This window comes from Heptranchias perlo, chromosome 3, assembly GCF_035084215.1.
Source record: "Heptranchias perlo isolate sHepPer1 chromosome 3, sHepPer1.hap1, whole genome shotgun sequence".
NCBI lineage: Eukaryota > Metazoa > Chordata > Chondrichthyes > Hexanchiformes > Hexanchidae > Heptranchias > Heptranchias perlo.
The window spans coordinates 113,450,131-113,462,808 of NC_090327.1; the positions used below are offsets into that span (position 1 = coordinate 113,450,131).

The 12,678-nt window shown below is 47.0% G+C and overlaps 1 protein-coding gene across 3 annotated transcripts in view; it reads right to left on the bottom strand.

The window, feature by feature from the left end:
• Window positions 1–12,678, bottom strand: part of lrp12 (low density lipoprotein receptor-related protein 12) — a 50,110-nt gene that overhangs the window by 22,230 nt on the left and 15,202 nt on the right. Inside the window, exon 4 of one of the 3 annotated variants that reach the window (XM_067981508.1) lies at window positions 5,672–5,874. The exons of the other annotated variants lie outside the window; for them this stretch is intronic. Within the exon in view, the coding sequence (XP_067837609.1) occupies window positions 5,672–5,874 (203 nt within the window). The remainder of the gene's footprint in view (window positions 1–5,671; window positions 5,875–12,678) is intronic. 3 annotated transcript variants of the gene reach the window in all.

Genomic DNA, 12,678 nt, shown 5'->3' on the forward strand with positions numbered 1-12,678 from the left:
AAAGGAATGGCAGGTGTTAACTCCTATGCAGACACACTGGTAACAAATGATCCACCCCAATGAGTTTAAAATGTTTTTTTACTATTTGGTATAGAGTACTTGATTCCATTGATCCAGAACTTAATTATTCTTCTTTCCTGCCCCCAACTGGGAAGGACAATGTCTGTACAAAATGCCTCCTCCAGGCTGCCTGTTAACATCTTCATTTAGTTTAACACTAATCCGAGCCACTGAGACTCTTGCAGGAAAAGTTGCATTATCTAGACACTGTACATCAAATTTGTCACAAACGATCTCTTACTGCCAAAAATAATCAAAATTCTTATTTCAAGACTGCGCAGAATAGTCAAACTATATGGGTGGCAGAAAAATATGACTTTCAAGTTATGTGCAAAAGACAAGGCTGAAGCGTTTGCAACCATCTTCAGCCAGAAGTGCCGAGTGGATGATCCATCTCGGCCTCCTCCCGAGATCCCCACCATCACAGAAGCCAGTCTTCAGCCAATTCGATTCACTCCACGTGATGTCAAGAAACGACTGAGTGCACTGGATACAGCAAAGGCTATGGGCCCCGACAACATCCCAGCTGTAGTGCTGAAGATTTGTGCTCCAGAACTAGCTGCGCCTCTAGCTAAACTGTTCCAGTACAGCTACAACTCTGACATCTACCCAACAAAGTGGAAAATTGCCCAGGTTTGTCTTGTCCATGAAAAGGACAAATCCAATCCGTCCAATTGCCGCTCCATCAGTCTACTCTCAATCATCAGCAAAGTGATGGAAGGTATCGTTGAGTGCTGTCAAGCAGCACTTATTCACCAATAACCTGCTCACCGCTGCTCAGTTTGGACGCCGCCAGGACCCCTTGGTTCCAGACCTCATTACAACCTTGGTGCAAACAGCGACAAAAGAGCTGAATTTCAGAGGTGAGGTGAGGTGAGGGTGACTGCCCTTGACATCAAGGCAGCATTTGAGTGAGTGTGCCATCAAGGAGCCCTAGTAAAATTGAAGTTAATGGGAACCAGGGGGAAAACTCTCCAGTGGCTGGACTCATACCTAGCACAAAGGAAGATGGTAGTGGTTGTTGGAGGCCAATCATCTCAGCCCCAGGACATTGCTGCAGGAGTTCCTCAGGGCAGTGTCCTAGGCCCAACCAGCTTCAGCTGCTTCATCAATGACCTTCCTTCCATCATAAGGTCAGAAGTGGGGATGTTCGCTGATGATTGCACAGTGTTCAGTTCCATTTGCAAACCCCTCAGATAATGAAACAGTCTGTGCCCGCATGCAGTAAAACCTGGACAACATCCAGGCTTAGGCTGATAAGTGGCAAGTAATATTCACGCCAGAAAAGTGCCAGGCAATGACCATCCCTAACAAGAGTGTGTGTAACGGCCTCCCCGTGACATTCAACGACATTACCATTGCCGAATCCTCCACCATCAACATCCTGGGGGTGAGCATTGATCAGAAGCTAAACTGGACCAGCCACATAAATACTGTGGCTGCAAAAGCAGGTCAGAGACTGGGTATTCTGCAGCGAGTGTCTCACCTCCTGACTCCCCAAAGCCTTTCCACCATCTACAAGGCACAAGTCAAGAGTGTGATAGAATACTCTCCACTTGCCTGGATGAGTGCAGCTCCAACAACACAAGAAGCTCAACACCATCCAGGACAAAGCAGCCTGCTTGATTGGCACCCCATCCACTACCCTAAACATTTACTCCCTCCACCACCGGCTGCAGCATGTGCTATATAGAAGATGCACTGCAGCAACTCATCAAGGCTTCTTCGACAGCACCTTCCAAACCCACCATCTCTACCACCTAGAAGGACAAGAGCAGCACCTGCACGTTCCCCTCCAAGTCACACACCATCCCGACTTGGAAATATATCGCTGTTCCTTCATCGTCGCTGGGTCAAAATCCTGGAACTCCCTACCTCACAGCACTGTGGGAGAACCTTTGCCAAACGGACTGCAGCAGTTCAAGGCAGCGGCTCACCATCACCTTCTCAAGGCAATTAAGGATGGACAATAAATGCTGGCCTTGCCAGCAACGCCCACATCCCATGAACGAATAAATAAAATGTCTGCGACAGAAGAGGAAAATCAGTTTTCATGATAATTGAGATTTTGACTGTGACATTCTGACTAATCAGGTGGCTGCAAAAGATCCCAATGCATCATTCAAAGAGCAGGGGAGTTCTCGAAAAGATTCCATATAAGAAAGAGACTGCTAACGAAAATGAGAGCACATTGAATTGGAGGGAACCTATTGACTTAGGTAGGGAATTATTTAGGAGGTGGAAGATAGAGAGTAGGGATAATGGGTATGTATTCCAAGTGGCAGGTTGTGATTAATGGTGTCCCCCAGTAATCTGTACTGGGGCCTCAGCTTTTCACTATGTTTATCAATGATTTAGATGAAAGAATAGAGAGCTGTATATCCAAGTTTGCTGATGACACCAAGTTAGGTGGCACAGTAAGTAATATTGATGGGAACAGAAAGTTGTAAAGGGACATTGATAGATTAAGTGAGTGGGCAAAACTGTGGTAGATGGAATTTAATGTGGAAAAAAGTGAGGTCATCCACTTTGGATCCAAGAAAGATAGATCAGAGTATTTTCTAAATGGCGAGAAGCTAGGACCTGTGGAAGAGCAGAGAGATTTAGGGGTCTAAGTACAGAAATCACTAAAAGCTAGTGGGCAGGTACAAAAAATAATTTTAAAGGCTAATGGAATGTTGGCCTCTATTTCAAGGGGGCTGGAATACAAAGGAGTAGATGTTATATTACAGTTATATAAAGCTCTGGTTAGAACCCATTTAGAGTATTACATTCAGTTCTGGGCATCACACCTCAGGAAGCATATATTGGCCATGGAGGGAGGTATAGCGCAGATTCACCAGAATGATACCAGGCCTAAAAAGTTAAACTACGAGGACAGGTTGCATAGACTTGGCTTGTATTCTCTGGAGTACAGAACATTTAAGGGGTGATCTAATTGAGATGCTTAAAATGAATAAAGTAGTTGATACTATTCCAGCACAATCTGTTAGCTCATGGCCCGGCATATTCCTCAATCTACCATTATCAACAAGCCAGGAGATCAACCCTGGTTCAATGAGGAGTGTAGAAGAGCATGCCAGGAGCAGCACCAGGCGTACCTAAAAATGAGGTGCCAACTTGGTGAAGCTACAACTCAGGACTATATGCATGCGGATCAGATCAAAGCTCTGCAGTCCTGCCACATCCAGTCGTGAATGGTGGTGGACAATTAAACAACTAACGGGAGGAGGAGGCTCTGTGACCATCCCCATCCTCAATGATGGCAGAGTCCAGCACGTGAGTGCAAAAGACAAGGCTGAAGCGTTTGCAACCATCTTCAGCCAGAAGCGCCAAGTGGATGATCCATCGCGGCCTCCTCCCGATATCCCCACCATCACAGAAGCCAGTCTGCAGCCAATTCGATTCACTCCACGTGATATCCAGAAATGGCTGAGTGCACTGGATACAACAAAGGCTATGGGCCCTGACAACATCCCAGCTGTAGTGCTGAAGACTTGTGCTTCAGAACTAGCCGTGCCTCTAGCCAAAATGTTCCAGTACAGCTACAACACTGGCATCAACCCAACAATGCAGAAAATTGCCCAGCTATGTCCTGTCCACAAAAAGCAGGACATATCCAATCCGGCCAATTACCGCCCCATCAGTCTACTCTCAATCATCAGCAAAGTGATGGAAGGTGTCGTCGACAGTGCTATCAAGCGGCACTTACTCACCAATAACCTGCTCACCGATGCTCAGTTTGGGTTCCGCCGAGATCACTTGGCTCCAGACCTCATTACAGCCTTGGTCCAAACATGGACAAAAGAGCTGAATTCCAGAGGTGAGGTGAGAGTAACTGCTATTGACATCAAGGCAGCATTTGACAGAGTGTGGCACCAAGGAGCCCTAGTAAAATTGAAATCAATGGGAATCAGGGCGAAAACTCTCCAGTGGCTGGAGTCATACCTAGCACAAAGGAAGATGTAGTGGTTGTTGGTAGCCAATCGTCTCAACCCCTGGACATTGCTGCAGGAGTTCCTCAGGGCAGTGTCCTAGGCCCAACAATCTTCAGCTGCTTCATCAATGACCTTTCCTCCATCATAAGGTCAGAAATGGGGACGTTCACTGATTATTGCAGTGTCCACTTCCATTCGCAACCCCTCAGATAATGAAGCAGTCTGTGCCCGCATGCAGCAAGACTTGGACAACATACAGCCTTGGGCTGATAAGTGGCAATAACATGCGCACCAGACAAGTGCCAGGCAATGACCATCTCCAACAAGAGAGAGTCAAGCCACCTCCCCTTGACATTCAACGGCATTACCATTGCCGAATCCCCCACCATCAACATCCTGGGGGTCACCACTGACCAGAAACTTAACTGGACCAGCCACATAAATACTGTGGCTACAAGAGCAGGTCAGAGGCTGGGTATTCTGCAGTGAGTGACTCACCTCCTGACTCCCCAAAGCCTTTCCACCATCTACAAGGCACAAGTCAGGAGTATGATGGAATATTCTCCACTTGCCTGGATGAGTGTAGCTCCAACAACACTCAAGCTGGACACCATCCAGGACAAAGCAGCCCGCTTGATTGGCACCCCACCCACCACCCTAAACATTCACTCCCTTCACCACCGGCACACAGTGGCTGCAGTGTGTACCATCTACAGGATGCACTGCAGCAACTCATCAAGGCTTCTTCGACAGCACCTCCCAAACCCACGACCTCTACCACCTTGAAAGACAAGGGCAGCAGGTACATGGGAACAACACCTCCTGCACCTTCCCCTCCAAGTCACACACCATCCCGACTTGGAAATATATCGCCGTTCCTCCATCGTCGCTGGGTCAAAATCCTGGAACTCCCTACTTAACAACACTGTGGGAGAACCTTCACCACATGGACTGCATCAGTTCAAGATTGCGGCTCACCACCACCTTCTCAAGGGCAATTTGGGATGGGCAATAAATGCTAGCCTTGCCAGCGATGCCCACATCCCATGAATGAATGAAAAAAAAACTTATTTTCACAAAGTAGTGGAAATCTGGAACTTTCTGCCCCAAAAAGCTGTTCAGGCTGGGGGTCAATTGAAAATTTCAAAAATGAGATTGATAGATTTTTGTTAGGCAAGGGTATTAAGCATTACAGAACCAAGGTGGATAGATGGAGTTAAGATACAGATCAACCATGATCTAATTAAATTGCGGAACGGGCTCGAGGGGCTGAATGGGAACATAGGAACAGGAGTAAACCAATGTCATGAGCAACATTTATCCCTCAGCCAACACCACCAAAACAAATTAACAGGTTATTTATCTCACTTCTTTATGTGGGACCCCGCTGCATGCAAATTGACTGATGGGTTTGCCTACAAAACAGTAACTACACTTCAAAAGTAATGCATTGGCTGCGATGCGCTTTGCGATGTGAAACACACTATATAAATGCAAATTCACAACTTGGTGATGATGGCATCTCATTAATGATGTGCGCGCACATACATCAGCATGTCACAAAATTGCTAATGCTGCCCAACAACTCTTTGTAATTTCTGGAGGTGGCAAGACAGCAGAATAGAAAAACACGCTTTATTTCACTTTTTAAAACACACCAATGCTACACATACCTGTAACATAAGACAGCCGGAAGCCTTTTCCAGTGTACCTGTCATCTGAATGAAACTTAATCCAGACATGGTCTTTTGAAGAAATGTAAGGTGCTGGGATGGAGGAACCACACACCCGAGTTCCTTCAACGTTTTTGTACGTTCCTATGGTTAGCCAGTCTGAACTGCACCAAGCAGAGTTCTGGATATCAAAATCCTGAAAGCTAAGGCAAAAAAGTGCAATAGTTTTCACCTTTAAGAGCAAAACAACAAAATAGATTGGTCACGATAAATTCAATTGATATAATGTTGGAGGTGGCATCTTTCAGATGAGTAGTTAAACAGGCCCGGATGTTCTACAGAAGATCCCATGGCAAAATGCGAAGAGCACAAAACTCTCCTGTCCTGGCTAACATTCCTCCCTCAACCACCAAAAACAGATTATCTGGTCATTCATTTATTTGCTGTTTGTGGGATCATGCTTTGCAAAAATTGGCTACCACATTTGCTTACATAACAAGTGACTGCATTTGAAAAGCAATGCATTCGTTGTAAAGCTCTTCGGACCATACTGAGAGCATGACGAAGCGCTATATAAATGCAAGTAGTCCTTATGTTTACTTCCCTCCCTTTAAACTCTATCTCATTCTATAGCTGTGTTTGCATCACAGGCCATTCCCCAATTAAAAAGGGCATCAGGTGCTCTGAAAAGTTTTTCAGAAAGCACTCAACCAAAATAATCTTGTAATTTCTTGTCCCTATTAGTTATATATACTAACAAATCAGGTCACCAGGGCATAATCACTAGATACAGTGGCTAGGAAAATCATAAACGGCAAAAAAAAGTGAGAGCTGGAAAATGTAACGAAGAACAGACACGTTTGCACATTCTGATTTGATTCGACATGTCTGTGCCAGTCCTGTATAGCATTGCTGCAAGTATTTGTATCACCTGACAATTTATTGAAGATTTCACAAATTGGGACATTATCTTCGACTTTGGATTGTTTTCATTTTCACCCAGATATAGCTCAACATTTGCAGCAATATATGTATTTTCCGTTCAGTTATAAACTTATTATGCAGGTTTGGTTTCAGATCACTTTGACGTTTGCATTGTGTAAATATGCAAAAGTCACTTTAAACATGGCAAGTAGTAAATTCATTTGACAATGTATTTAGAAGGCAGTGAACCCAAGGAAAGCAGTTTATGCGCAAAGTTCTGCAGGTCTGACATTAAACGTTGACATATTTTCAATCATTAATTTCCATTCTAGAAAAGATGGTATGTCTTTAAAGGGAGCTGCTTACCCTTCAGGAAAGTTGGTGTGCAGAGACTGTTTGACGGGGTTCTATGGTTGTGCTCTTTGATTGAAGTGGAGCAAGTGTCAGTGGGGGAACATTTAGGAAACAGTGATCATAGTATCATAAGGTTTAGATTAGTTATGGAGAAGGACAAGGAGCAATCCAGAGTAAAAATACTTAGTTTGAGGAGGGCCAATTTCAGTGGGTTGAGAACGGATCTGGCCCAGGTAAATTGGAATCAAAGATTAGCAGGCAAAACTGTAATCGAACAATGGGTGGCCTTTAAAGAGGAGATGGTTTGTGTACAGTCTGGTGGTGGGGAAGTGTTTAGAAATAATAATCCGGGACAAAATTAATAGTTACTTGGACAAGTGTGGATTAATAAAAGAAAGCGAGCACAAGATATGTTAGAAGCAAATCGTGTTTAACTAACCTGGAGTTTTCTGATGAGGTAACAGAGAGGGTTGATCAGGGCAATGCGGTTAATGTTGTGCATATGGACTTTCAAAAGGCGTGCCGCATAATAGGCTCGTCAGCAAAATTGAAGCCCATGGAATAAAAGGGGCAGTGGCAGCATGGATATGAAATTGGCTAAGTGACAGGAAACAGAGAATAGTGGTGAATGGTTGTTTTTTGGACTGGAGGAAGGTATACGGTGGTGATCCCCAGGGGTCGGTACTAGAAACACTGCTTTTGATATATATTAATGACTTGGTCTTGGGTGTACAGAGCACAATTTCAAAATTTACACATGACACTAAACTTGGAAGTGTAGTAAACAGTGAGGAAGATAGTAATAGATTTCAAGATGACACAGACAGGCTAGTGGAATGGGCAGACACCTGGCAGATGAAATTTAACTCAGAAGTGTAAAGTAATACATTTTGGCAAGAAGAATGAGAGGCAATATAAACTAAAAGATACACTTCTAAAGGGGGTGCAGGAACAGAGACTTGGGAGTACATGTGCACACATCTTTGAAGGTGGCAGAACAGGTTGAAAAAGCAGTTAAAAAAGCATACGGGTTCCTGGGCTTTATAAATAGATGTGGAGATGCCGGTGATGGACTGGGGTTGACAATTGTAAACAATTTTACAACACCAAGTTATAGTCCAGCAATTTTATTTTAAATTCACAAGCTTTCGGAGATTTTCTCCTTCCTCAGGCAAATGTTTCAAGATCTCCTTGAAGCCTACGCATTTATACATATTGAACAATAAAACATGGTGTTTACAGACTGCCCCTGCAACTGCCCGTTGCCAAGGCAATCACCGTGTTCAGACAGAGAGGTGTTACCTGCAGAACCTCCGAATACACATTCAACAAAAAAACAAACAGGGAAAAAAAGAGAGAAAAAAAAACACAGAGAGAGGCAGAAACATCCGGAAGGCAGAGAGAGCCAGCAAATGACCCATTATATTAAAAACAGATAACATTTGTTCGCTGGTGGGGTAACGTGTAGCGTGACATGAACCCAAGATCCCGGTTGAGGCCGTCCTCATGGGTGCGGAACTTGGCTATCAATTTCTGCTCGACAATTTTGCGTTGTCGTGTGTCTCGAAGGCCGCCTTGGAGTACGCTTACCCGAAGGTCGGTGGATGAATGTCCATGACTGCTGAAGTGTTCCCCGACTGGGAGGGAACCCTCCTGTTTGGCGATTGTTGCGCGGTGTCCGTTCATCCGTTGTCGCAGCGTCTGCATGGTCTCGCCAATGTACCATGCTCTGGGGCATCCTTTCCTGCAACGTATGAGGTAGACAACGTTGGCTGAGTCACAGGAGTATGAACCATGCACCTGGTGGGTGGTGTCATCTCGTGTGATGGTGGTATCTGTGTCGATGATCTGGCATGTCTTGCAGAGGTTACCGTGGCAGGGTTGTGTGGCGTCGTGGACGCTGTTCTCTTGAAAGCTAGGTAGTTTGCTGCGAACGATGGTCTGTTTGAGGTTGGGTGGCTGTTTAAAGGCGAGTAGTGGAGGTGTGGGGATGGCCATAGCGAGGTGTTTGTCCTCATTGATGACATGTTGAAGGCTGCGGAGAACATGGCGTAGTTTCTCCGCTCCGGGGAAGTACTGGACGACAAAGGGTACTCTGTTGGTTGCGTCCCGTGTTAGTCTCCTGAGGAGGTCTATGCGATTTTTTGCTGTGGCCCGTCGGAACTGTCGATCGATGAGTCGAGCGTCATATCCCGTTCTTACTAGGGCGTCTTTCAGCGTCTGTAGGTGTCCATCGCGTTCCTCCTCGTCTGAGCAGACCCTGTGTATTCGCAGGGCCTGTCCATAGGGGATGGCCTCTTTGACGTGGTTAGGGTGGAAGCTGGAAAAGTGGAGCATCGTGAGGTTGTCCGTGGGCTTGCGGTAGAGTGAGGTGCTGAGGTGCCCGTCTTTGATGGAGATTCGTGTGTCCAAGAAAGAAACTGATTCTGAGGAGTAGTCCATGGTGAGCTTGATGGTGGGATGGAACTTGTTGATGTTATCGTGTAGTCTCTTTAGTGATTCCTTGCCGTGGGTCCATAGAAAGAAAATGTCGTCGATGTATCTGGTGTATAGTGTTGGTTGGAGGTCTTGTGCAGTGAAGAAGTCCTGCTCGAACTTGTGCATGAAAATGTTGGCGTATTGGGGTGCGAATTTGGTCCCCATGGCTGTTCCGTGTGTTTGGGTAAAGAACTGGTTATCGAAGGTGAAGACATTGTGATCCAGGATGAAGCGGATGAGTTGTAGGATGGCTTCCGGAGATTGGCTGTTGTTGGTGTTGAGTATTGATGCTGTCGCAGCGATGCCGTCATCGTGGGGGATACTGGTGTATAGTGCCGAGACGTCCATCGTGGTGAGAAGTGTTCCTGGTTCAACTGGTCCGTGGGTACTGAGTTTTTGTAGGAAGTCTGTAGTGTCACGACAGAAGCTGGGGGTTCCCTGTACGATGGGTTTCAGGATGCCCTCGATGTATCCAGAGAGGTTCTCACACAGGGTTCCGTTGCCTGATACGATGGGACGTCCGGGTGTGTTGGCTTTGTGTATCTTTGGGAGGCAGTAGAAGTCTCCCACGCGGGGATTACGTGGGATGAGAATGCGTAGGATGCTTTGAAGGTCTGGATCGAAGGTCTTGATCAGTTTGTTGAGCTGGTGGGTGTGTTCTTTGGTCGGATCTGCGGGTAACCGTCTGTAGTGTTCCTGGTTGTCCAGTTGTCGGTATGCTTCTTTGCAATAGTCTGTTCTGTTCTGTATGACTATGGCTCCTCCTTTGTCCGCTGGTTTGATGACGATGTTGCGGTTGGTCTTGAGAGCGTTGATGGCGTTGCGTTGTGCTCGGGTGACATTCTGGACTGTCTTCTGAGTGCGGCTGATGAATCTGGCATTGACGCATTTCCTGACAGCTTGAGCATACATGTCCAGCTGAGGGCAGCGACCCTCCGGAGGAGTCCAGTTTGACTCTTTCCTCTTCGGTTGCTGTACCGCGGATCCCTCTGTCTGCTGTTCCGGATCGTCGATTGTCTCATTGGGTTCGCTGCTGAAATCTTGGGGTTTGTGGTAGAATTCCCGGAGCCTCATTCTCCTGATGAATTCCTCTGTGTCCGCCGCGAGACTAGTGGGGTCCATTTTGGTAGTGGGGCAGAAATTGAGCCCTCGGCTGAGAACTTCGATTTCGTCTGGTTGAAGGGTGTGGTCGGATAAATTGACAATAGACTTCCCTGTGGTTGCAACCGTGGTACCAGGGGAAGCTTGGTCGTTGCTGGTGGTGATGCCGAGTTTCTCAAGCTTCCTGCTCTTGGTTTTCACGGTTGCAACCACAGGGAAGTCTATTGTCAATTTATCCGACCACACCCTTCAACCAGACGAAATCGAAGTTCTCAGCCGAGGGCTCAATTTCTGCCCCACTACCAAAATGGACCCCACTAGTCTCGCGGCGGACACAGAGGAATTCATCAGGAGAATGAGGCTCCGGGAATTCTACCACAAACCCCAAGATTTCAGCAGCGAACCCAATGAGACAATCGACGATCCGGAACAGCAGACAGAGGGATCCGCGGTACAGCAACCGAAGAGGAAAGAGTCAAACTGGACTCCTCCGGAGGGTCGCTGCCCTCAGCTGGACATGTATGCTCAAGCTGTCAGGAAATGCGTCAATGCCAGATTCATCAGCCGCACTCAGAAGACAGTCCAGAATGTCACCCGAGCACAACGCAACGCCATCAACGCTCTCAAGACCAACCGCAACATCGTCATCAAACCAGCGGACAAAGGAGGAGCCATAGTCATACAGAACAGAACAGACTATTGCAAAGAAGCATACCGACAACTGGACAACCAGGAACACTACAGACGGTTACCCGCAGATCCGACCAAAGAACACACCCACCAGCTCAACAAACTGATCAAGACCTTCGATCCAGACCTTCAAAGCATCCTACGCATTCTCATCCCACGTAATCCCCGCGTGGGAGACTTCTACTGCCTCCCAAAGATACACAAAGCCAACACACCCGGACGTCCCATCGTATCAGGCAACGGAACCCTGTGTGAGAACCTCTCTGGATACATCGAGGGCATCCTGAAACCCATCGTACAGGGAACCCCCAGCTTCTGTCGTGATACTACAGACTTCCTACAAAAACTCAGTACCCACGGACCAGTTGAACCAGGAACACTTCTCACCACGATGGACGTCTCGGCACTATACACCAGTATCCCCCACGATGACGGCATCGCTGCGACAGCATCAATACTCAACACCAACAACAGCCAATCTCCGGAAGCCATCCTACAACTCATCCGCTTCATCCTGGATCACAATGTCTTCACCTTCGATAACCAGTTCTTTACCCAAACACACGGAACAGCCATGGGGACCAAATTCGCACCCCAATACGCCAACATTTTCATGCACAAGTTCGAGCAGGACTTCTTCACTGCACAAGACCTCCAACCAACACTATACACCAGATACATCGACGACATTTTCTTTCTATGGACCCACGGCAAGGAATCACTAAAGAGACTACACGATAACATCAACAAGTTCCATCCCACCATCAAGCTCACCATGGACTAGTCCTCAGAATCAGTTTCTTTCTTGGACACACGAATCTCCATCAAAGACGGGCACCTCAGCACCTCACTCTACCGCAAGCCCACGGACAACCTCACGATGCTCCACTTTTCCAGCTTCCACCCTAACCACGTCAAAGAGGCCATCCCCTATGGACAGGCCCTGCGAATACACAGGGTCTGCTCAGACGAGGAGGAACGCGATGGACACCTACAGACGCTGAAAGACGCCCTAGTAAGAACGGGATATGACGCTCGACTCATCGATCGACAGTTCCGACGGGCCACAGCAAAAAATCGCATAGACCTCCTCAGGAGACTAACACGGGACGCAACCAACAGAGTACCCTTTGTCGTCCAGTACTTCCCCGGAGCGGAGAAACTACGCCATGTTCTCCGCAGCCTTCAACATGTCATCAATGAGGACAAACACCTCGCTATGGCCATCCCCACACCTCCACTACTCGCCTTTAAACAGCCACCCAACCTCAAACAGACCATCGTTCGCAGCAAACTACCTAGCTTTCAAGAGAACAGCGTCCACGACGCCACACAACCCTGCCACGGTAACCTCTGCAAGACATGCCAGATCATCGACACAGATACCACCATCACACGAGATGACACCACCCACCAGGTGCATGGTTCATACTCCTGTGACTCAGCCAACGTTGTCTACC